The sequence below is a fragment of the Podarcis filfolensis genome (genome assembly GCF_964270895.1).
Source record: "Podarcis filfolensis genome assembly, chromosome: 10".
Lineage (NCBI taxonomy): Eukaryota > Metazoa > Chordata > Lepidosauria > Squamata > Lacertidae > Podarcis > Podarcis filfolensis.
This window is the reverse complement of record NC_139612.1, coordinates 27,342,144-27,367,985: the sequence shown is the minus strand read 5'-3', so window position 1 is coordinate 27,367,985 and position 25,842 is coordinate 27,342,144. Positions and strand designations below refer to the sequence as shown.

Genomic DNA, 25,842 nt, shown 5'->3' with positions numbered 1-25,842 from the left:
AATCTGATGTTTTATCATCATCATTATTTTTGTAATGCTGCTGCTGTCATGTGCCGCAGCAGTCATAAATGATTTCCTGGTAGCTGCTGCAGTTGACACAGAAGCTTCCCACACTATGCAGAAAAAAAAACCACAGAGACGGTTAATGCTGCCCGTTTTGACATGTGAATGTCTGAGGCTATTTCTAGCTTCCTCTGAATGATAAGAGATATTAAGTAGAATAGTCTTCTTCAACCTGGTGCCCTCCAGGAGCTGCTGGACTCTTGAGCTCCCATCAGTCCCACTCAGCATGGGAAACGGTCAGGGATGATGGCATACCCTCCAAGTGCCCTGATTTCCCATGGACAGTCCGGGAATTACGAAAGCCATCCTGGCTTCTGATTTGATGCTGGAATGTCCCTATTTACCCCTCCAGTGCTGTTGCTGCTGAGCTCAGGAAGGAGATTGAGCCTGCGCTCAAGCAGTGGTGGCAAGGGAGCATCTTGTTGCCTCTCCATAGTCTTTCCCTGGCTGCTACTGCCAGCCTCCTCTCTTGAGGAGAAGATGCTGTCGTACCTACGGGACCGCCTCTCCTGATATGCCCCGCGGAGGACCTTAAGGTCCACAAATAACAACACTTTGGAGGTTCCAAGCCACAAGGTGGTTAGATTGGCCTCAACTAGGGCCAGGGCCTTTTCAGTACTGGCCCCGACTTAGTGGAATGCTCTGTCAAAAGAGACTAGGGCCCTGAGGGACTTGACATCTTTCTGCAGGGCCTGCAAGACAGAGCTGTTCCGCCTGGCCTTTGGTTTGGACTCAGTCTGACCCTTATGTTTCCCTCTCCTTGTGGTTTTGATTTATGGGCTACTATTAAAATGAGGCTGCATTTTAAATTATATTTTAACCCGTATTTTAATAAACTGGGGATCTTTTTTGTCTCTCCCCCCATTATGTTTTATTGTGATTTTATTGGTGTTAGCCACCCTGAGCCTGACTCTGGCCGGGGAGGGCGGGGCATAAAATATATATATGATGATGGTGATTACACTAGTTGCATTTTATTTTTTATATTATATTTATTTATTTTCAAAAAGTGCAAACGTAACCAAAAAAAGAAGGAAAGTGAAGAACAAAACATGTGAATCACAAAACGCCACAGTCTAGAAGGGCAAAAGCACAAAGACGGATGATAAAGCATTACCTCACAAAAAGATTCTGTTTACAAATAATAAAGATATATAAAATTAAGAGTTTTCTTCACCTTTGAGTGAGCCATCATTACTGAAAATAAAGGTTTCATAACACCAGTTTTATTTCAGCTCAAAGAATAGTTGACAGCCTTGGGAAAGGTGATTGCACTAGTCAAGGGAGAAAGCTCTGCTGTGAGTCTAAGGGGCAAAAGCTACCTGCCACAAGCATGGGTCAAATTGGCATCTCTGAGTTAAAAGAAAGGAGGGAAAATGCACACGGCTAAAGAATAAAACCAACTCAGAGCTCAGGAATTCTATTTCAAAACCAACATGGAAGATATTTAAAAAAATGCTGAAAATAAAGCCTGGGTTTTCATCTTTTGTTGCAGCTTGAAAATAAGAAAACGTATAAAGAAATAATCCTATTGTTTCTTTGTCTCATTCACTGAGGTTTAAAATAACCATTTTACTCTATCCGAGTACTTTTAAAAGGTTCAGAATCTTCCTTCATATGACGCTAAGCATAATTAGTTTTGTTATTTTGTTAAAACGGTGTATAAAATATATACTGTATTTTTCCATGTATAAGACTGTGTTTTCCCCACATTTTTTTAAGTTTAAAAATGGGGGTCGTCTTATACATGGAATGTTGCAATTAAATATTATTAATTTTGGGCTCAAAAATAGGGATCGTCTTATACATGGGGGCATCTTATACATGGAAAAATATGGTATATGTCACTTAGTGTTTGTCCATTTTGCAATATTCCAGAAATTGTACTGTTTGTCCACTGAAGAAGCTGCAAAAGAGACAGGCCACAATTTGGCAAACAGGGTGCTTCCAGATTGCTATGATTTTTGGGTGTGATTTTGGGTGTCAATCACATACTGACATATTCAGGTGGAGCAATTATAATTGCTTTGGTGATGTTGTGCAACAAATTCACTCCCCACCCCCCAAATCAGGCTTTTTGTGATAAGCGAAATGTACTGGAAAGTGTATGATAATAATTCCTTGATGAAACACCAATATTACCTACCCACAAACAAATCAGAATGAATTCTCAATACGTAGTTAATGGTTTTTTTAGCCTCCCTGCAATTTTTGCGCAAGCAAATCAGGATGAATGTTCAACAAACAGCTAAAAGGCCAGCTAGTATTTTCTTATTGGCTTCTATAGAACCTTTTGTATCATTGTTTCTAGGATTATTTATAGGATTGCAGAGTTGTTTCTTTGGCTTTTCAGAAAGGTACTTTTAAAAAATATTGGACTTACATCATGGAGTGGAAAAGCTGCTTTGTAGATCCCAGAGTCCAGTAGCTTATTGATTCCAAACTTTCTCACGTTGTCTCTTATAGCATATTCCCCACGGCAAAGAATAAAGTGAACCTGAAAACCCCCAAAGTTCTTTATTAATGAAGAATTAGACCAGAATAAGCTCAGGGGACATCTATCATGTGGTAGGAGTGTCTAAAATTATGCATTGTCTTGATCAGTGGTCTCCAACTGGTCCAGACCAAAGACCCACCACCGACTCCCAACCTGCAAAAGGGGACTGACTTTTACAAATTCGCTTCTGATCTATACTTAATAGTGCTAATCAGGCTCATTATTAATCCTAAAATGGCAGTTCATGGAGCAATATACCGTATTTTTCGCTCTATAACACGCGAGGAGGAAAACAAGGGGGGGGGGAATTCTGAATGAAACAGTGGATGTATCATTTTTGTGCTTCATGCTGTGGCCACAGACATGTGCTCTGATGGTGAATTTGGGGTGACCCAATGCAAAAATCCTGAGAATCCCTGTGGATTCATGCTTTGTAACCACGTTTTTGCACCATTGCAGCCCCAAGCAACAGTGGGTGCGTGATTTTTGGGGGGCAGGCTGTAGCCATGGACATGCTATGTGATCTGATGGTGAATTTGGGGTGACCCAATGCAGAGATCCTGAGGATCCATGTGGATCCATGCTTTGTAACTGCATTTTAAGTGGGGAGGGAAGGAAAAACACAGAAGGGACAAGGAGCATAAGAATGCAGGAGAGAGATTTAACGGGAGGGAGGAAAGAAAGGCAAAAGTCCCCCCACCCCACCCCACCCAAGCCAGCCCTCTCTCTCCCTCTCTCCCTCCCTCTCTCCCACCTGCATGTTTTCTGGCTGCCTGCGAGGAGCAGGGAGAGGAATTAGAAGGAAGGACGCTCTGCTTTCCCCTCTGCTTGCCTGGAGGGGAGGGGATTTGCCTGCTCTTTGTTCCGTTTGAGCAAACACAGCAACGAAACACAAGCGGGTGGGCAGTAAGACCCTGAGGCAGAATGCTGGAAAGCAGCAACTTCCTCTTTTCAGGTTTCCCTTCTCCGACACGCGATTTGATTTTTGACTGATTTTTGTTGCTGCGCTTGCCCTAGTCGGCTCCAGGGACCACACATTCGCTCAATAACACGCACAGACATTTCCCCTTCCATTTTAGGAGAAAAAATCTGCGTGTTATAGAGAGAAAAATACGGTACATAGTGTTCCTTAAGTATTACTACTAAATGAAAACCACTGAAGTGGTCAGGTAGCCTGAACAGATATTCTGAAATGGGAGGTAGGTTTACGCTGTGAATCAGGGAGAAAGGAAATGGAAGCAGGATCAGTTTAGGCATTTGGAACTTGCCCAGCAAGGAACTTTCCCCCTGACTCAGTCCTATTTCAGGTTGCAGTTAGTGAAGTAAGGGTGATGGGGCACCCCTGCTCCTTCTAACTCTCACATTCTGCAGCCAGACTCCTGTTGTCACCTGCAGAACTGAGCTACCCACCACAAGGGTCCCGATTTTCCAGGGACAATCCTGGAATTACGAAAGCCATCCTGGATTCTGGTTTTATCTTGGAATATCCCTATTTCCCCCACCAGTTCCACCATTGCTGAGCTTGGGGAGGAAGATGAGATGGCGCTTGTCCCACAAGACGGTGGTTGTGGCTGCAAGGGAGCGTCCTCCAGATGTTTTGGGACTACAGCTCCCTTCATCCCTAGTTAACAGGACCAGTGGTCAGGAATGATGGTAGCTGTAGTCCCAAAACATCTGGAGGGCCGAGTTTGCCTATGCCCTTCTCCAAGTAATGAACCTTCTCCAAGCTACAACCCATCCCCAGAGATTGATTGTACGGTGCAAAACATTGTTCATGCATTGTTTGGCTGGTCTGATGCTCAAAACAGCTAGAAAAAACCCACCAGTCTAGATATCTGCACCAACAGAAAGTAAATTCATCCTTATGTAAATGTTGGGAACTTACTATCCGGCTCCTGGTTGCTGGATTGAAGAAAGTTTCCTTGTCCTGTATGTAAAAGTCTGACAAACGGTCAATTTCAAATGGCGCAGTGAAAAACTCCTGCTCTGGTTTGATGATATTTTCATCCACACTGAAGAATCTGCTAATCCACTTAAATGGTGAGTCACGGGTTTTCAGGTCATTGGGTTGCAGGGGCAATTTGATGTGCATAATTTCAGCGAAGCTGCACAGCAGTTCCCAAGGTGCGTGCACTTTTACAAATATAAGCTTTTCATCCACGACCTACAGTGAATGGATATTCATATATAAATTTCACCACTCTTTTAAGCCATTACCAGCAAAGGACTATCCAGGGACATTTTTGGACAAACTCAGCTTAGAAGTTCTCCTGCATTTGACACACCAATAACAGTAGGAGCATCATAAGATTACAACTGGAAAGGTGGTGCTTATTTTTTAAGAGTGCAAGGCCTGCTGGAAGTCATCATCCTCCCCTAACCTGGCATACTATTGGTTCTTTAGGGATTAAAGTATGAATAGGAAAGATTGGTGTTCAATGAAGAAGTAGCTATTTCCTGAGGGAGATTTCTATTTCAACATGGCTGCTGGTCTTTCTTACAATACTTCTTTCTTACAATACTTCTATCCTTGAGCTTGGGTTGCTGTCTGCTAGGCATCCATGCACACACAGGGAGATGGATGGAGAGGGAAAGAGAAAGAGACCATGCAGCCTCCAATATTGCTTCTCCTTCTGCATCCCTCATCCCTCCAAGTAGGCCTGAGAGGAGGGAAAGTAAGAAGATGCAAAGAGGTCTAGGAGTTTGCAGGTATGCATGTGTTAAGTGTAAGGTAAGTCATGAGGACTTTACCCATCACTCCTTCTGATGATTCAAAGATGATCAGAAGGTATGGTAAAGATACCCAGAGGCACTTTTTGGCTTTATCGTTGTTTCATTGTTTTGAGGCTGAGACCTGGCATTGAAAGTAGATTTGTGAGTTTAAGCCCTGGCACAAACTAAGCTCCATGGAAAAGGAGATATAGGTTTTCACTGGAGAAAAGTGTCTATTAAAGGGCCAAATAACTGTCTTGTTTTAAGTCAATAAATCCATCGAGCATGTTATAAACAAAGTTGTATAAAGAAATTCTATTACTAGTTGTGATTACAAAATTTACCTCTGAGAGCAAGGTTGCTGTTTCTAAATGTTTTGATTGATGAACAATGCCAGTTGATGACACTAGCATAAAAATGACATATGGTCATAAATATGACCAAGTTGGCTCTAAAGCTTGATTTGCTCTTGATTTTTATCACTTGCCACATGTAATATATGCAGCTGACCTTCATTGTCCACAATATAAAATATCTGGGAATTGGTAGAGGCACTGTAAATTGTGCCGGTTTGAAGAGGGGCAATTTTTCTCTCTTCAGCTTACTATATTTCAGCAATATGGGTGGATGGAAATCTGAAAGAAGGCATGATTGTTGTGCATAAGTGAGAAACTTTGCAATTTTTTTCTGATTTTTTTTAAAAAAGGTGGAATAACATAGTGCGTTAGAGAAGCTGAACCATATCACTTCATTTCTAGCAATCGTAGAGTCATCCCATAATAGCCCAGCAAGTGCAGAAACAGAATGAACTTCTAATAGTTATGCAGGAACACTAGAAGGAGCAGTTGACAAGACAGAAATACTCTGCAAGCATTACAAATCTACACTATTTCAGATAAAAGCAGATTAACTTGCAGTGGAGAAGGTACACTATGAACCAGAGCACTGACTGTGTTGCAGTGTGCAGACAGAGCTCTTGTGTAAGCTGCCTTTCCTTTTCATTTCGGTGGAAGGGACAGTACCGTTAAAACATAACAGAAAAGGCATGGTTCTCCCATGGTGAAAGTGCAGGCACCTCTCTTTGCTGTAATATTTGAGGCATTCTTTTGTGCAACTAAATCCACTTCAAACCAAGTGTTCTGAATGTATTGATTTGTCACACACACCTGAGAAATAGAACATATATATCAAAGAGGGAGTTGAGTTTTCCCCTTCCCACTATTGCCAGATTAAAGAGAGAATGGTGTGAAAAAATGCAAGCACCTGGATAGATTTCAATGCCACTTCCATACACATTCATTTCCTCCCCTTTTGATGAAAAAATTCACACTTTGCCAAAAGTACAAAGGAAGCTGCACTCACCGAACTTGTTGCTTCAAGCTGCAAACCGCAGTTTATCAAGTTAGATTCATATGCTAGCCTCTTCCTCTGTTGAAATCGATTGAAAAATAGTTCAAGATTTTATTTTTTCCCCACAAAGAGCATAACAATTCATATTCCCAACAGAAATGCAACAAGGTCTTTGTGCAAAAAGAACAAACCACTGTGTTTAACTTATCATCAAGGAGCTTTAGAATCTGGCTTTCTTTGCATCTGTTTCGCACATCAAAATATTAAGCTGCACACACGATGTAATGAATCCATACAGCAAACACATGTATATGTTTGAACGTGTGTGCGTTCTACACACGTCAGGGAGCTGGCGTTGGCCATGGTTCTGTGAATGTGCAAGGTGGAAAGTATGAGTTTGCCACTGAGTGCGAAGCAGGCATTTTTCTTACAAACAGACATTGTTCATAAAACAGAACAAATGTAAATATAAAACAATACTGAATTTTAAGAGACAATTCCATAAATAACACGTTTTCAATTCATAGAGTCTGTTCTACAGGTCAGTTACATTCAGTGTGAGACACTGCTATCATAGGAATTTTGAGTTTGGGGGAGAAAGAGGTGGGGAAAGAGAGGTGGGAGAAAGAAAGAGGGTCATGATCTTTCATTCTTTTGCATAGTGTATGTGTGGAGTTTTTGCATCAGTGTCACATGGGAAGGTTCTTTCTTTATTTGTTTGTTTTCGTTGGCAGTGTGAGACACTGGAGTGCCCAGAGCATGGCTGGTTGCATTTGGTTGACTGCAGTGAGTTTTTTTCGTGTGTGCAAGGGGGTGGGGGTTGTTGGGTCAAATTAGTCATACTGATTCACGCTATTGTTTTATAGGACCGGAAAAGAAAGTTTTCTCTTTGCGTTAAAGAAAACTGTTCAAACAACTTCTCAATTTGTCAAGCAGCCAAACTAAATTTGAATTACTGTATTTGAATGGTACAAGTGAGTCAGTAAAAGACTATTTACTTATGAAATCAGGCTCTTCAGATCCTGGTAAACTGGATGTTCTCTGGTCTGTATCTCATGATAAATCTACAATATACTGAGCCATTTTGTAGAGTGGTTTGGCTCATGCAGTTCTTCTGTCCTTCATGCAGTTTCATTAGCTGCATCTTGGTTTGAGGCAAGCCATGGTTTGCTGTATTATCCAAATCTGGCAAGTGATTTGCAGTTATATCCAACCAACCACCCTGCTTTGGAGTGAGGACACGTGCAAACCATAGGTTGCCAGTTCAGAGATAATGATGGTATATGCCAATGGTATATGCCAAGAAGAAAATACTGTAGCTAATTAGGCTTGCCATGTAAGAGGAAAGAGAAATAGGGGTGACAGAGGAAGCACAAGCCTGAGGCTTGGTCATGTAATGCCAAACCATGGTTTAGCTTGGTGTTACATGGGATCCAACCCTTTGGTTTTATTTTATTATTTTATTGGGAGGGCTCCACTAGCATTATATGTGTTCTCACTTCCCTGTTGGCAATTGCTATTAAGTCCAATTTAGCTACCAGAATTAGAATTAGAATCAGAATTTTAGCATCTTAAGAGAATCCAGCGTTAATGGGGCAATGACTACAGTTGTTGCAGTCTAGGGGCAGAGATTGAAACAATAGCCAGTAGAAACTTTTAAGATTCAGCAGCAATGTTCACACAGAGCAGTGAGGAGATTCTCCTCCTTTTACGCTGATCATTGTAGCCTTTCTGCTGCTGACTTTAGAGCTGAGACAAGCTCCCTATAGTCCTCAGAGGCTGACCTCTCTAGGCAGAAGGTGGAGGTGCAAATCTCCCTGCAGTCATCAGCAGAACAAGAGAAAGTTTTGTCTGTCCACTACACACACATGCTCCAGATAAGGGGTTTCTTAGCTCCCTATCCCGGACTATCAAAAGTGAGTAATGGCAGTAATTAAAGGATTTGTACAAGAACTGGGGTTGCATATTTTGGAGGACAGATGCAGATCATAGTTTGCTGGTTTAAATGTAAGAGGAAACTATGGTTTGTGCTAAAGAGAAAGCACTTACCGTAATCAAGGTATTTGAGGGAAGGAGAGAGAGAGGAAGAGGAGATGCACATGAGTACAGGACTTGTTCCTCTAGTCCCGAACTGTGTTTCAGTGTTACTTTTGAATGGAGCCTTTGAAGTTATGAAGGGTTACTTATTCATTAATCTAAAACTCTTATTAACATAGCTACAAATATGGTGTAGCTAACCACTGCGCTACAAACTGGAAATGTGAAAATGGCTCAGTTGAGGTTAGAAAGGTCAGGTCAGGATCATGTTTGGTCAATCTAAAGAAAATTGGTGTTATTGCCATTTTTATTTTCATTGCATTTTGGGGCTTCTAGACCATAGCTGGCCTGGCTTAGGAGGGCAGTGTGAGATTGCATAGTCATGTGGGTTTTACATCACCCTACTTGCTTGCATATGGGTGGCCAATGACTTCATTTCTATGTGGCTGCATATATTTTGCAAGTTCAAAACCCAGAACTAGTCATGGAATACAAAGCATGTGACAGGATATAATGGTTTTGTAATGCAGGCAAAAAGTGAACCAACTTCTGTTTTTTAAAACTTACTGGGAACTTTTAGATAGATAACTCAGGCATAAATTAATAATATTCCTTTAATTGTTCTATTTGGTTATGTATTTTTTAATATTTTAAAATTGTTTAGGACTACTGTTGTTATGATTGTACTTATGTAGTATTTTTATATGTTGAAAACAGCCTTGAGCATGGTTTTAACTTTGGAAAGGTGGGATACAAATAAAATGATTGACTGATGGACTGACTGAACACACAAAAAAATACAATATGCTAAGACTAACACATGTCAGCAGATTATGCTGGGAACCAAGCAGATAAGTACTAAAACGAAACAAAACCACAAACTGGCATGCATGGAAAGCTAGCAAGAACATGGGAACTGCACAGTGTAATGGCAGTGTAATCTTAGTTTAATTGAGGAAGGAGATCAGGCAAAATATTCAACAGTTAGACATGGTTGTTAAGAGTCAGTGCAATTCAAAAAGAAGGAAAGAAAGAATTTGAATTCCTGTCACCTAGGAGGAAAATATAAATTATAGGTCACTCAAAGGTAAATAGCATAGTTACACATTTTAGGTTGTATTTTGAGGTCAGTAGGTCCTTAACTGCTCTTGTGCCTTTAACAGCTATGTGACATATTCACATCGGGCAGTGGAAATTCTTTCCAGTGTAGACCTGGAGTGATAGTAAACTGCCACTATTGAATTCCTGCTTATCATGCAGTGGCAACTATTAGAAAAACAATGAGGCAACCAGGGTTCACTAGATTGACCACAAGAGACCTATGAAAAATAGGATGTTGATGCAGCTGGCGCCATTTGCTGGTCTCCAAGGCACATTTATGCTATTTATGTCTCCGTTTGTTCATTATTTCCTCTTTTTTGGTTTAATAAGGATTATACCTTATTATATTATATAGTATAGCCTTCCTGCTACTACCTAAATTTGGATAAGGAAACTGGATGGTTCAACAACCCTTCCACCCATTCTAAAGACGCCTTCCTATAGAAAGCTAGCAAGTACAGAAGTTAGCTTTCCTGTCTCTCTGATGAGCTGGTTTTCTGAGTGCGGGGAAGGGTGTTTTTGTTTTAATCTGGATTGCATTCAAAGATTCATTCTGAAGGGGTACTATCCCAAAAGCGCAATACCAAGCTAAAAATTGAACTGTAAAGGTAAAGGGACCCCTGACCATTAGGCCCAGTCGTGACAGACTCTGGGGTTGCGGCGCTCATCTCGCTTTATTGGCCAAGGGAGCCTACATACAGCTTCCGGGTCATGTGGCTAGCATGACTAAGCCACTTCTGGTGAACCAGAGCAGTGCACGGAAACGCCGTTTACCTTCCCGCCAGAGCGGTACCTATTTATCTACTTGCACTTTGACGTACTTTCGAACTGCTAGGTTGGCAGGAGCAGGGACCGAGCAACGGGAGCTCACCCCATCGAGGAGATTCAAACTGCCGACCTTCTGATAGGCAAGTCCTAGGCTCTGTGGTTTAACCAACAGCGCCACCCGCATCCCTGTACGGAACTGTACGAAAAGCATAACTTTTAAAAGCTTCCTTTTCTCATTCTTGGCCTCAGTCCTCTCTTTGTGGCAAGCGCTCAGAAAAGTAACCGAGCATGCCAGCACTAAGTACATTTGAATTCAAGGGATAATATAGCTTTCAACTACGAGAAATAAAACCCAACTGGAAAGATCAAGACCAAAAAAAAGGCCAAGGGGAAGAACAGCAAATCCTCTCTTTGTTTGAGATTCTATGAATCAGCTTTGTGGGAAAAGACAAAAGCAAAGAAGGGAAGGTACACCTTTGGAAGCTGCAATCACTAAAAACAGATGCTTCAAACTGCCTGTAAAAGTGGAGCCCCAAAAAACAGCAGCATAAAGCAAGAAGGCAAGCCATACCATTTGCTTCTTCTGAAAGCTCCTCTTATGTTGCTTTTTGCTCTCATCTTCATATGCTAAAACAAAGTCGATTCTTCTTTGGCCATCATTAAAGTAGAGGGAGTCAGGTTTCAGATTAAACTCTGCCTGTAAGGAACATATCATACCTTTAACATTACAGTGAATACTCCAGCCATCTTTACATACTAGAGTGAAAATTCCAACATACTATCATACAGAACATACCCAGCACAGCTTTGATAAGAGACTGTGGACTCTCCTTCCTTGGAGGTTTTTAAGCAGAGGTTGGATGGTCATCTGCCATGGATGCTTTAGCTGAGATTCCTGCATTGCAGGGGGTTGGACTAGATGACCCTGCGGTGGGGGTCCCTTTCAACTCTACAATTCTATGATTCTAAGTTCAAAAAGTGCACATGTATGGTCAATTGGCTCAGCAGAGCTCTGTAGGAAAACATTTGGATAACATCGCAACATACATGAAACCTATGTGCCGTCCCACAAGGTGTAAAGATTGAATTTTAATCCAATACATGCTGAAGAAATATTTTTTTTATATACTGGAATGAATAGTCTACCAAAGCAAAAGCCAATGGAATGCATAAGCTTGTCGCTGCAGATCTTGGAAGGAAACATTGATCTGAATATTTATCTCAAACGTGCACTAAAGCTTTGCCTAGCTGTCTCGAATATGCATACTGGCTTGTGTGTCTCTGTTTGCTAATGTGCCATTGGATGGCTTGAGCAAAAGGGTCACGCTATTTCGCTGGAAAGAATTGCTACACATCCTAGACAAGTGGGCAAGCAACTCTTTACAGAGAGGTGTGCACTAGTGGTTCTCACCTGCACAATGGTTTTGCCACTTAATGTTAAGTACCACATCTTTTACAGCGTGTACTTCTAAAAGCATGTCATAATTCAGTTTTGAAATAGCAATAGTTGTCTTATCCTTTTGTCCTCGTAGAAATGTGGATCCAATGTTCAAAACAACACTGCTTTGAATGGTGGCTTCTTGATGCCATCATTGCTATTTTATCCCAGAAATCCACCAACTGAAGAGGCTACTTTACCCATTCCTAAGGGTAGGGCTGGCTCTGATTTATTATGTGCTGTTGTTTTACCCTTACAGGTGGGGAAATGAGACTGGAAGTCATGGCTTGAAAAAGTGAGTAAATCTGCAGCTGGAGCCAAGGGATCCATCCACGGCTTAAATGAGCAACCTGGAAAAGAGGAGGCTGAGGAGAGATATGATAGCCATCTTCAAATATCTGAAGGGCTGTCACATGGAGGATGGATCAAGCCTGTTTTCTCCTGCTCTGGAAGGTAGGACTTCAAGTTGCAGGAAAGGAGATTCTGCCTAGACATATGGAAAAACACTCTGACAGCAAGAGCTGTTTGACAGTGGAACAGTCTCCCTTGGGAGGCTGGGGACTCTCCTTCTTTTAAACAGAGGTTGGATGGCCATCTGTCATGGATGCTTTAGTTGAGATTCCTGCATTGCAGGGGGTTGGACTAGATGAGCCTTGAGTACCTTCCAACTCTAAGATTCTGTGATTCTGTGATTCTAACCTCATGGTCTGAAGCTGGGAATTGGTCTAGTGAGTTGTTCAGTACTGTGGGTCCTTAGCTCCCACAGAAGAGGTATTATGGGTGTGCAGTGACTAACAAGCAATATGAACCCTCTGAAGGGGATAGGCCTTTGGTAGGATCCAACAGGGCTCTTCTTAGAATCTTACAGGATTTACCCTTCCTATTATTGCCCTATAAAGAGAAATGGTTGCACATCTCATGCTTTCTAAGCAGTTTCAAAACCTGATACCGAAAAACACTTGAGTCAGTACAATATTATTTGCTAGACAGAGTAAATGTTCAATGTTCAAAGTATCTATGTAGCACTAAAAATAAAACAATTCAATCTGTGTAATTGCATTAAGTAGGACTTCTTTGTAGGCAGAGATCCATACTTCTTGTTTCTGGTTAAAAAGATACTAAGAAGATACCAAGAACTGAAATAATTTTGTACTGTTAGAAATCCAGTCAGATGTGCGAAAGGATGGACTAAATCCATAAAATGCATTTAGTGAAGGATGCTGTATAGTGATTTAAGATGTCCAAACTCTCTTACATACTCAGGACCGCTATACCTTAAGGACCATCTCTCTCTTATGTAATGATCTCAGGCAGGCAAGCAAGCCCCAATAAGAAGTAATGACTCTCTGGCAGTTTTGTGTTATGTTTATTTACAAAAATACATCCAGAGCATGGCTTTTCGCCTGCTTGCATTGATGATAGTTGGTCAGTCTGATTCTCCGCCCCTTTCACAGCAGGAAGGACATCAAATTCCTGCCCTTCCCCTCTTGCCCTTCCGTTGTCCTCTGACCTTATCCAGTCTCCTAGAACAGGGATTGAGAAGCTGGCCTTCCCCCTCCACACTTCCACTTGACACACTCTCAGTCGTCTGCTTATCTGCTGATTGCCTAGCAATGCTCTGGCTGCCTCCTAACTCTCCCACTTTTTAAGAGCTGACAGTGTCTTCTTCAGGAAGGGGGGGGGGGTCGAACTACCCCTTCTTGGCTCTGTCAGCCAGTTCTCATCTGCAGAGTCTCTCTCTCTCTCTCTCTCTCTCTCTCTCTCTCTCTCCTCAGTTTCTGAGTCTGCCTCTTCCTTCACTTGGGTGAGCCATGCTACTGACACCTTATAGGAACTGACCTTGACCCTGTAATCATCATCTGAGGCCCTTGTTCCTGTGCTTCCCCTATGAAAGGTCTGGAGGGTGGCAACACGAGAGCGGGCCTCTTCTGTGGTGGCTCTCCATTTGTGGAAGGCTCTCCCTAGGGAGGCTCACCTGGTGCCTTTGTTACATTTCTTTAGGTGACAGGCAAAAACATTCCTCTTATCTCAGGCCTTTGGCTAATGAAACTATCTATGGCCTTTTAAACAATTGGAGGGGTGTTATTGTTTTCACTTGTTACTATGGTATGCATTTTTGTGGTTTTATATTGTAAACTGCCCTGTGATCCTTGGGTGGTATAGGAATAATAATAATAATAATAATAATAATAATAATAATAATATCAAGTTACTTTAAACTCAACCAAAACCCTAAGGCCTCCTTCCACCTTTCACTTCCATTTCCAGTTTGGGCTTATAATGTGCAGCACTTGCTAATTACTCATGTATTATATGAATACAGTCTTACAACAGTTAATTGGTAATGTTACTGAATGAAAAGAGACCACATAATCTGTTCTAAAACTAAAGCACTGCATGTTATTGACATAGTTATTCCTGAATAATTAACCAGCTATTAATTATCCTAAGAACGTAGAATTAGCACGAATGTTATTGTGTACTTTCCTATGTAGCCCATGGGGGCCTTATAGGGTTGATATTGTGCGGCATAAGCAAAACAAGATAAAACAACAAAGCCTGTTGTGGCACTTTAAAGACTAAGTGGTTTATTGTGGCATAAGCTTTATTGGGCAATGAGGCAGTTGGTTTTAATGCGATACATCAACATAGCTGAACCCTGTGAAAGCAAGGCAGTAATTGATCATACAGTACAATTAATTTATTTTTCTTTACGTAATTCTTGCTTGTGAGTGTCTCTATTCTCATTTATATTCCTCTTAGTCCCATGGTTATCAGTATTTCTGGGATGTTAACTAAGACTCAGAGGTCAAGGGTCAAATACAATTGGGTTCATCTTCAGTCCATTGCTTCCACATCTAATTCCCTAAGCCTGCTAGCACATCCTTCAGAAATGAAGATTCTGAAGTCTCACTATATTCTTCAGCAAAGGGAGATCATAGAACAAAGCAAAGTGTCATGTGAGGATGGCCCTGCAAATTCTCCTTCTCTTCAGGCTCCAGACTTCTGAGGGGTCTTGGCACAGCGTCTCCAGTGTCCTTGCAAACCCCTGTGTGACTATGTTTCCTTTCTTCTGCCACCACTGCCAAAATTGCTGCCACAATAATACTAATTATTGTTCTCCTTGCCAGAACACAAGCACATACACTCCACTATTTCTCTGATGAATATAGAGATGTCCTATTATTATTATTATTATTATTATTATTATTATTATTATTATTATTACCCCAGTTGCCCCAGTCACCCTAGATGGATTCCAACATATATAAAAATGTAATAAAACATTAAACATTTTTTTTAAAAAAACCTTCTTTACACAGGGCTGCCTTCAGATGTCTTCTTTTTTTAAAAAAAAATATTTTATTAAGGGTTTTCTTGTTTTACAGTGTAAGTGTAATGCCTCGTATTTTTTTTTCTTCCATGTAACATTTTTACAAATCTGTTTCATTTGATGAGGCATTAGGGAGAGAAAAAAAAAAGAAGAAGAAAAAAGAAAGGGGGTGGAGGGAGGGGAGATGGATGGGGGTGGGTTCAGATGTCTTCTGAAGGTTGCATAGTTACTTATCTTCTTGGCTCGGGGGTCACATAACTCCATACCCTCCAACATTCCTCCCATGAAAGGGGACAATATTCCACAAATAGTGGTGGTGATGGGGCCACCACAGAAAAAGCTTTGGAGAAGAAAGCAAAGATAACAACATTTGCTGAAGTAGCACCTACCCATTCTGGCTTATGCAGTGGTTGCTGGCCAGGCATTGTTCCATAGCTCTGAAAGACATCTTGTTCCACTTCTTCCAAGACTAAAACAATACAGAAGAGACGGTTTAGTTACAGCCTTCAATTTTGTGAAATCTTCTTCATTTTGGGGTGAAATTCTCAGCTTTGCCCTTTCATACCTACCACTGAAGTTAAGAACATAATATGCTACATTATGTTCATGAACCCAGATTATGTTCCCACATCAGTCTCAGTTCCCTATAAATATATGAAGCCCAATTTTGCTTTAAGGGAGCTGTAGTTCAAAACATACGGACAGGACTATGTTGGTTATCCAGTAAACGTAGTTTTAAGAACACAGATGGGCAGTCATCCCCAGGAGACTTTTTTGAACATAGGTGTGCCTTCTGGAAACATTATTGTACTATAAAACATGATGTAAAGGTAGATAAAGCACATTTATCTTACAATAAGATTGATGTGAAACCAGTGATATAGTTGTTTCTAACAGGATGAATTTTTAGTTTGGCTGCAGAGTTCAGTGAGCACGCTAGTCCTTCATGGTGAAAGTTTGTGGCAAAATAAAGGCTATATTTTAAGCAGTGCTTTTTCTGGGGGTACACATACCCCTAAACATTTTTTGAATCTAAGTTTGGCCTCATTGAGGGGCAGTATTTCAATATGAGTAGGAAAATGAGAGTACCCCTAAACACACACACACACACACACACACACACACATATAGGAAAAAGCACTGATTTTAAGCATGTGTTCAGTTTAATTCACATTTGGTATCTTGCTTGAGAAACAGATTCTCTTAACTCTGGGCAAGAGTAAAAATAATGCTGCTGTTTTTTCTGAACCGTAATTATTTCCAGATGGCTAGTCTTTTGCAGCAAAAACAACTGAGAGTCCAGCAGTACTTTAAATACTTATTGTGGCATAAGCTTTCATGGATCACAGTTCACTTCCTTCTTTCCCTTCCCTGCTCTCTCTTTTGTGAATTCCTACTTCTTTCGTGAGTAAATCACAGGGCAATATGACTCATCAGAGTTTTGGTTAATTACTATTGGCTCTGCATTGCACTGGAGAAAATTTCAATTTACTCTTAAATTTCCACTTATTTATTTATATCTTCATATCCCATGGAGACAAACGAAGGATAAACAAGAAAATATGCAGATCATTATGTAACAAAACACCCACAGAAGATGGCAAGGTAAGGGTTTAAACAGGCAATTATTAGGAGTATGCACTGGCATCAAGATTTGGTTTGGGTCCATATTTGGTAAGGGGACGGGTGCCTCCTAATCCACCACAAAACTATTCTATGTATCCTACTCAAGAGAGACAAAACTGAGAAAAGAGCAACAAGCATGTGAGTCCAATGTGTTTATTCCCATCAACATCCTTCCCACAAACCACTGTGATTAGACAGCCACAGTGAAATAGTTCCCTCTGATTAAATGCCCTGTGTCCTTCACAGTGGGCTATCCTTCTCCTCCCCCCTCTCCCCCCGCCCCAGTTTGACCAAGGACATTTCCTATTAGAATGGTTTTGCTTTTTTGCAAAAGAAAGAAAGGAAGAAAAGGTCTGGGGTGTTTTGGTTTTTTTGCAAGCAAGGAGACAAAGTGCCACAAGGCTTAGGGGATTTTGTGGGATAGGGAACTTGCAGAGATCCTATCTCATCTTGGGTAAACCCCCCAAACACTACAATCCACTCTGATTCAACTCAAGGTTCATATAAAGCATGAGCAATTGAACTTGCTTTCAAAAATACATGCCCTTTGCAACAGATCAGTGTGTTAGTCTTAGGCTGCAGTTATAAACACCCTTATGATGGAATAAGCCCCACTGCACATAATAGGGCATCTGAGAAAACACGTGTAGCAAGGATAAGCAGTAATTTTGCATTCCCTCTTGGCCAACCCTCCAGAGGTCACATCTCTGTGGTACGTGTGATCAGAACAAGAGGCACACCCCATACTTTCTCTCACACATACACAAAGTGTGCGCACACACAACACATACCCTCCCCCACGTGGACACACATACCAGTCATGTAAGAGTCTCACTTTTCCCCACCCCAGCAATTAGGGGTGGACAAAAGCATTTCAGCGTTTTTCAACCCTATTTGCCAGAGGGAAGTGTGTGTGTGTGTTCTTCACAGAGACTGCAAGTAGGGAAGGAAGATCACATCTGTGAACAATCAGGCTTCAAAAAACCAGCCTACCACTGGCACCCGTAGAAGTCTGTTTTCAAATCCATTTGCAGCACCATTTGTGGTAGGGGAAGATGCTTAAACTGGCAGGGAATGAAAGTTTTCTTCTCCTGAAAATATACCACCACCATTAAACTTGAAAACAGTCTTCCGTTTCCAGTTTCCTACTGCTGGTGCACAGGTGTGCATTGTTAAACACTTGTGTTTGTGTATATTTACCTGCAGCACTGGTGTAACATTATGTAACTTTTCACAGTCATAGTTCTTGATAACACTATGCAATTGCTGTCACAGCATTTGAAAGACTGAGCCATAAGTCACACTTTGTTTTAAAGGAAAGAAATGTAATTGTCCACGAAAAATTCAGACGGAGGGACTTCGCATGCAATACATGGGAGTTGTTATGCACTTGCTGGGCGAGTTTCAAATGCCCAAAGGGAATACCTCTGTTGTGGAGATATGAATAGTTCAGTTGGTTAGACAAGGTGCTGATAACACCAAGGTTTCAGGTTCGATCCCTGTATGCGACGGCTGCATATTCCTGCATTTCAGTGGGTTGAACTAGGTGATCCTCATGGACCCTTCCAACTCTATGATTCTATGAAATAGTGCTGCTGGTTTGAGATCACTTTTAGTATCCCACATAGGGGCGCCAGGTACTTAAAAGGCTCAAAGCATTGACTTAAGACATAAATTTGCACATGCTAATATTTGTGTAAATTTAGATTTTTGAAGAAATTATGGTTGTGATTGCCTTGCCCTTTGCAGCCTGCCCAGCGTCCCTGTAAGTATTTTTTTTTTTTTTTGCAATTAAAAAGGAGGAGGAGGAAAGGGCAGAAGATTCAGGGTTCAGGTCCTCTAGATAACAACCTAAAAACATCCCAGTGGACACCCTGTGTACCAAAATGAGCTGTGGAGAGGGGAAGATTCTGCCAAAGTATGCAGACATTTCAAATCATGTTTTAATTGATATGGCTTTTTCCTGGCCTAGATAAAATTGCTTGAAATTGTGTAGAAACTACTTTGCACAAGGGACGCGGGTGGCGCTGTGGGTTAAACCACAGAGCCTAGGACTTGCCGATCAGAAGGTCAGTGGTTCGAATCCCCGCAACGGGATGAGCTCCCATTGCTCGGTCCTTCTCCTGCCAACCTAGCAGTTCAAAAGCACCCAAAAAAGTGCAAGTAGATAAATAGGTACCACTCCAGAGGGAAGGTAAACGGTGTTTCCGTGTGCTGCTCTGGTTCGCCAGAAGCGGCTTAGTCATGCTGGCCACATGACCCGGAAGCTGTACGCCAGCTCCCTCGGCCAATAAAGCGAGATGAGCACCGCAACCCCAGAGTAGGTCAAGACTGGACCTAATGGTCAGGGGTCCCTTTACCTTAACCTTACTTTGCACAAAGGGATTTGTATAATAAAAACTTGCCATGCGAACTGGGCAGAAACTATAGCCTAGTATAACTTACAAAACATATCTAGGATTACAGAAGCAGGTTGTGGCAACCTACTCTTCATATTGTTTAAGCTTCTTAACGTTTCTTCCAGAAGTGGATAATTCCATTTCCTGCCTGCTTTGTGGGAGTGGTGTCATATTTGCTCCAGGGAGGGAAACAAGAAAATATTTCAAGCAATTTTCCGTCAACATTGTATTTCAAAAATATGAGTCATAACTTAATATGTTGGTCCGTTTAATGATCTCAATTGGTTGGCTCTCAAACCAAGAGTAAAGTTTGGTGCAGATGTGGGAATTATAGTGAGAGCTTTGAAAGTGTAACATTTTAAAAGCCTTCCCCACACCTTAAAAAGGAATTTAAGGAGAAACCTTTTAGTGAGTTTATAATATAAACCATGAATCTTAAAAAGGATCCTTTCAGCACTGCAGAATACCCACAGTATATTTTCCACTAGTGCTGTTAAACAATTGCTATCAAGTACTGATTTCTCGAAGCTACAAACATGAGTCTGACCAAACTGCGGGAGGCAGCGGAAGACAGGAGTGCCTGGCGTGCTCTGGTCCATGAGGTCACGAAGAGTCAGACACGACTAAACGACTAAACAACACTGATTTATTTTTTTTAAGGAAGGTAAACTGCTTCTGTGAAATGTGAAAACTTTTAGACACCTAAAGCAACTTAGGCCACTTTGAAAAAGACATCATTTTACTCCACCCGCCTTCCCAGAAGCAACAGTTGGTAGCTCGTGTTATATATTCAGTGGTCTGTGTTTACCTGAGCTGGAATCTGGACTAAGGATTCTGAGCTCCTGTGTTCTGATTAGCTACATGTTGTCCAATCACAGAACATTTCAGGATTTGGGCCTCTGCCATTGGCCCTTGAACTCTGAGTCGGATTCGCAGTTTGGAAGGTTAGACAGCCAATCACATTGGGAGTGAAAGCTGTAGCTAGATGATCTTGCACCCCCGGCAGAACCGTCCAGATTGCACCCCCTAGCCATGGACAAATTAGCTCTTCCTTCTGCCTCTTCCTCCAACCCCCCTCCATTTATTCAATTCACCCTCTATTTAAACCCTTTTCTTATGAGGCAATAATGAACATTTTTATTTACAGACATATTTGTGGACATATTTTAAAGCCGATTTTGAGGGGGCCCTCGCCTGCGCCCCTGGCAGGGGCCCACCTCACCACCCCCTAGCTACGGCCCTGCAGGGAGTGGGAGTGGCCCAGGCTTTCAGAAGTGTATATAAGCAGTTGCTTTGCCTCTGTTTCCCAGTTATGTAGTTCAATAAAGGTTCTTGCTGTTATTACTGTGTCTTGCCTTGTGGGAGCCCACCTACTGGATCTTATGCATTTAATCATACCATGTGCCAAATAGCAGGAGGGAAAGCTTAAGTAGTGCAGAGATATGTATCCTAAAGTAACACTAAGGTACCCTGGGAAAAAGGTGGGAGAAGATGGGGGGGGTGGCGGATTAAAATAGCAGACTACTGAAGGTGAGTCAGGGCAAAACAGAAATATGTCATCTCCACCATCCCCACCACATTAAAGTGGCCCTTGGGATTTTGTTATTTATGTTATGGCATAACGTTTGGTTCGGCTGTAAGTTTGCACTTGACAAGAATGTTAAACATACATGCCTGAGCCTGCCTCATACCAGAAGCTACTCTCTGAACATGACTCTGAGAGTTCCTACCACTATTAGATCACAGAAACTGCTACTTTAATTATATCAAACGTGCCAAGAACATGCTTGGAAAGGATGTATGTACTATTAAGCTCCACCCTTGAAGTTCAACAAAGATTGAAAACAATGAAAAGCTACATAAAAACCTCCCTAGATTAGCATTAAGGCATACTTCAAGCAAAAATATACATGTAGAAAAGACAAAAATTGCTTCTCTTTCAGGCTTCCCTTCTTTTTCATGAAACATTGAACATGTCATTGAGGAAGAAGGTCTGCTCTAAACCATGTTGGAAGGGAAATATCTCTTCTTGCGTTACAGAAAAATCTTCCAAATGCAATCTGATATTTAATTGAATGTTTCTATTTATTTATTATTCAGATGCTATGTGATATGAATTAAGAACTCTGCATTTCTCTACATGACTAGTCCTTCCCTTCTGCATCTTTCTTTCCCAGGCTGTTTTCCTCAGTTCGGCCCCAGTGGTAAGCAGTTTAAATATTGCATGCTTAAATGTGTGATTAACAAACACACATGAGCAATTTGTCAATTACAGCTCACATTATGACCTTTCTGCTGCTTAACTTACTACTGCTAATTCTGCATCTGTGCAGCAAGTTTTGTGGATTCTGGATTGAGTCCCTTCAAAAACCGCTTCCTTCCATATTGTTCTCTGGAAAAATCCCACCACTCCATCCCCTTTGAAACTCCTGCATATAACATAAAAAGGTTTGCTGCCTCTCAATCAAGCATGCACTTTCTTCTTGAGCCTTCCGTTCCTTACAGTTCCATTAGCTGTTTTTCTTACCTGGCTGCTGTTCTTCCATGTGGCTCCAGAATTAAGCTCTTTTGGCAGCACTGGGTGGCTGGTGATGTGATTCACTTTTGCCAATTAAGAAGCAGAGTCCTACACAAGCTACGGCTGCTCTTTCCTACTCTTGTTCAAGGACAACAATTTCACCTTGAAAACAACTGGTGTTTGTTTGCCCTATCAACGGTGGGAATGCAGGAGGGGAGAATGAAGCAAATTTCCTAAATGGAAATAGCAAGGTGTTTATTCTGTCTCAAGAAGCTTTGTACAAATTCTTTCTTAGCGAGCAAAGTGTCCCAACATCTTGAAAAACCTGACTGACTGGATTAACATGGGAATATACCGCTCTACAAGAAACTGGGGGCGGGGAGAAGTGTTCCCAAATTCTTCCTTTTCAGTTACAGAGCTCAGAAGAATTATGATGACAAGACATAAGATGGGAAAGTATACAATGTAAACTCTAAATGACAGTGCTCTAATTTGCACCATCTAATCCACATGAAATCGATTAACAGTGGACACAGCATACTCAAAGACCAGTGGTTTTTTTGTGTGGTTTTTTGCTAGCATGTGTAAAAGAACACTTACTCTCTTTTGATTTAAGGTTTTATGCATGCTGGGATTGTTCCCCCCCCGCCCCACCAATTTGGACATAAAACAATCAACAGATTATATTTGTAGCATGAAGAAGAGGCCCTCTCTCCAAACAATTTAAGACTTGCAAGCTTTTTCTGCACAAAAAAACTGTAACAAACATGGCTGGGTTGGTACCACTTTACAAACATGACTTGCAAATATTAGTAACACAGTTTTACCATATAGCCAAACAAGTAAGCTACTTTCTTCTTCTGACAATGTAACATTGAAGATGTCTTTTTGAGGTTTACATTGTGGTTATGTCCTGTAGTGTTTTTATTTCCAGGCAGAAATATTTTGATAGGCTGTTATTTCCCCTACAGGAGACCAGGATTCAAATCCCACTTTATCCACTGACCTATTATGTATAAGCCATTGTGTCTCAACCACAATTTCTTACCTGTAACATGGGAATCTTACCTAAATTTCTCATATTTGTGAAGAATTAGAGAATAAGTTGTTTTTTAGTATATGGATTACAGATTCAGTTTTTTCCCCCACTCAAAAAACTCTGCTAGGTTTGTGGGGGCTCCATTCTCTTTCCCTTCTTCTCTCTTCCAAACCAACTATGGAGATTGTAAAATTGCATATGGTGGCAAGAATTATTTAATGGTGACAACTCCATATTGTTCTTGTTAGTGCACTTTCAATGCTGTTAATTTTTAACCATGGTCCTTGTTCTAATATACATTTGACTATATGGACGAGCACAGGTCAGACAGTTGCATGGCTAATGTATAAACACATCCTGAGTTCTAGAAATAGTGATGTTCTTCTTCCTCAGTTGCAACCAGAAATAATGAAACACTCTGAGATAAGCTACATAACAGGCTCTGCACTCTGAATGGGGGCATTTGGGGCTATTTGAAGCTGACTGTGAGTTTGTACAGTTGACCTGGGGGGAATTGCCATGATTTGAGGAGAATATTTTGATGAATGACACCTCCGTGTCCCACTAGACAGGCTGCTTAGATGGAACAATTCATCATATTTCTCATATGCTACATGCATCATTTTTTATAGGTAGCATTGTATTTGGAAAAGTAAACCTGCCAAAAATAATGATTACAGCTGCAAGCAAACTCAGGGGCATTGCTATGGGAACTATCTCACATTTTAGATCCATTTAAATGGTTATGGGTCAGGAAACTGTTGAATAATGTATCTGTAAAACAGATCTACACTTAGATGCTAACCTGCCAACAGATATATACACAGAGGAAACCACTGCAGCCCAAATAAGATGAAACAGCTTTTCTTTCTGCTGTGCTACAGAGCTTGGGATTAGCAGCTGATCTTGACGGACAGCTTCCCTCTGCTCAAGTCCTGTGTATGCCTGATATAAGATACAACAGAATCAATAATCAAAACCCCCAATACAAACCCTTTACACATTCTGCTTGGGATTCACATGTTACTAAATCTATTCTGCAAACCCATGGCAACCTTACAGCATCCAAGTACATTGTTTATACTTAATGACATTTTCTCACAATAAAATGTTGCACTGTGTTGTTTATTTGAAAACAACAACACTTTAGGCCACTTTTGGAGGCAATTTCCAGCCAGAGTGGTTTACAAACACAAAACAGCATGAAAAGCAAACAATAATACAAAAAGTTTAAGTTTTAAAAAGCTTAAGGTTCTTAGGGAAAACTCTTCTTAAAAAATACACCCAAAGCCATCACCCAGCCAGTAAAACATCACTCCTAGAACAACAAATGAAAAAGAGATGCTTCAATGTCTTCCAAAAACCCTGCAGCATAGTAACCTTGCACAGATCTGATGGAATGGAATTCCAAAGTCATGCAGGCACTGTAGAGAAGAACCTCTCTTTCCTGTCGACTTCCACCTAAGCAACCTAAAAGGTGAATATGTCAGGGAGCCTCTGAATCAGATCCTAAAGTGTGGGCAGGATAGTGCAGGTAGTCCAAAAAGGAACTCAGTGTCAAACTGAGGGCTTTCAAAGTAAAAAGCAGCACTTTAAATTGAGCCCAGAAACACACCAGTACAGTACTGGAAGACACAAGAACTACCCACACTGGAAGAATGGCAGATGAAGGTGATAGACTACATGGGCCTGGCAGAAATGACGAGCAGAATCCGAAACCAGGGAAGAGAAGCAGCGCAAGAAGAATGGAAAAAGTTCAAGGACTATTTAAAGAAATATCACAAAGTTAATGAAAGTTAGAATGATGTTGGACTGGAAAGTAAATGGTTACTATTAGCAATGGTTAAGACAAGGAAAATAAGGAAGATTAGTTTAAATTTAATTTAAAATAAGGGAAGATTTGCTGAGTAATCGATAAGAATTTGGAATACAGAAAAGGGAGGCATGAGGAAGTCGGGGAAGAAAGGTATAAGAAATTAAGATATGAAATGGTACATGTTTTATGTTTTGTTTTTGTTCTTTGTTTGTTTATGTATGTGTTATATGTTTGTGTTGTTATAAAAATCTTGAATAAAAAATTATTATAAAAAAAAAAAACAGAAACACACCAGTACATAGCACACTAATATGACAAGGGTGCTTCAGGCGTTGACTGCCTAGCTTCCAAGGATTCTGGCAAATTCTGAGTTTCTGAAATGTTTTTAAAGACAGGCCCTTGTGTTGTGCATCACACTGTGGCAAAGTCAGTTCTCTCCAGATAGGGCTGCAGTTTGTGTACCAGCTAAAGATGGTGGAAAGCACTGCTGGCCACTGAAACACCACTTGGTTTGAATCCAGCAGCACTGGCAAAGGGCACACTTGGCCTTTATGGGAGAATGTCTCAGACATTCACCTGAAGGTCCTGATTTTGATTTTTGTTTTAAAAAGTGGTGAGGGAAGCTAGTAAAATTATGAACGGTGGATTGCGTTCAATTTTTGTATGAGACAAGTTTAATGCTGGTGGCTACAAACAGCTGAGCTTCCACTTTCTGTGTTTTAAACATGCTCATGATGTGCATAGCCCAGTTGGTTAAAGTGTGGTGCCAATAACATCAAGGTTGCAGGTTTGATCCCCATATGAGACAGCAAATATTCTTGCATTGCAGGGGGTTGAAGTAGATGATCATCAGGGTCCCTTCCAACTCTACATACAATCTATGATTCTATGGCAGTGGAAACTTCATTTCATCTTATTCCTTTCTCGTGTTTTTTTCTTGCAAAATCTCTGTTCGCAAGGCAGGTTGGCTAAACAATCCCATACCATCAGTTCTCATGAAAGGGCAAGTTCCCGGACCAAACATAATGATGCTAGAATTAAGGTTTCTAAAAATTATCTCACAGTTATTGTATGTTAAGGGAAAGGCTATGTGTACAGATCTCCTTCTCTTGCCCTTCCTTGGTATATGTTATCACTCTTTTGA

The 25,842-nt window shown here is 41.0% G+C and overlaps 1 protein-coding gene across 4 annotated transcripts in view; it reads right to left on the bottom strand.

Annotated features, from left to right (window-relative positions):
• The window catches only part of ANO6 (anoctamin 6), a 76,443-nt gene that overhangs the window by 31,818 nt on the left and 18,783 nt on the right, over positions 1-25,842 (bottom strand). For 3 of the 4 annotated variants that reach the window (XR_014539269.1, XR_014539270.1, XM_083574450.1), the window contains exons 2-6: positions 15,690-15,769; positions 11,100-11,225; positions 6,635-6,700; positions 4,446-4,724; positions 2,447-2,560 (exon numbers count right to left, since the gene is read on the bottom strand). Coding sequence is in view for 1 of the 4 variants with exons in the window: in XM_083574450.1 (XP_083430576.1) it covers positions 2,447-2,560; positions 4,446-4,724; positions 6,635-6,700; positions 11,100-11,225; positions 15,690-15,769 (665 nt within the window). In the remaining 3 variants the exon portion in view is untranslated. Of the gene's footprint in view, positions 1-2,446; positions 2,561-4,445; positions 4,725-6,634; positions 6,701-11,099; positions 11,226-15,689; positions 15,770-21,852; positions 22,169-25,842 lie in introns of those variants that run through there. The other variant, XR_014539271.1, reaches the window with a different exon arrangement.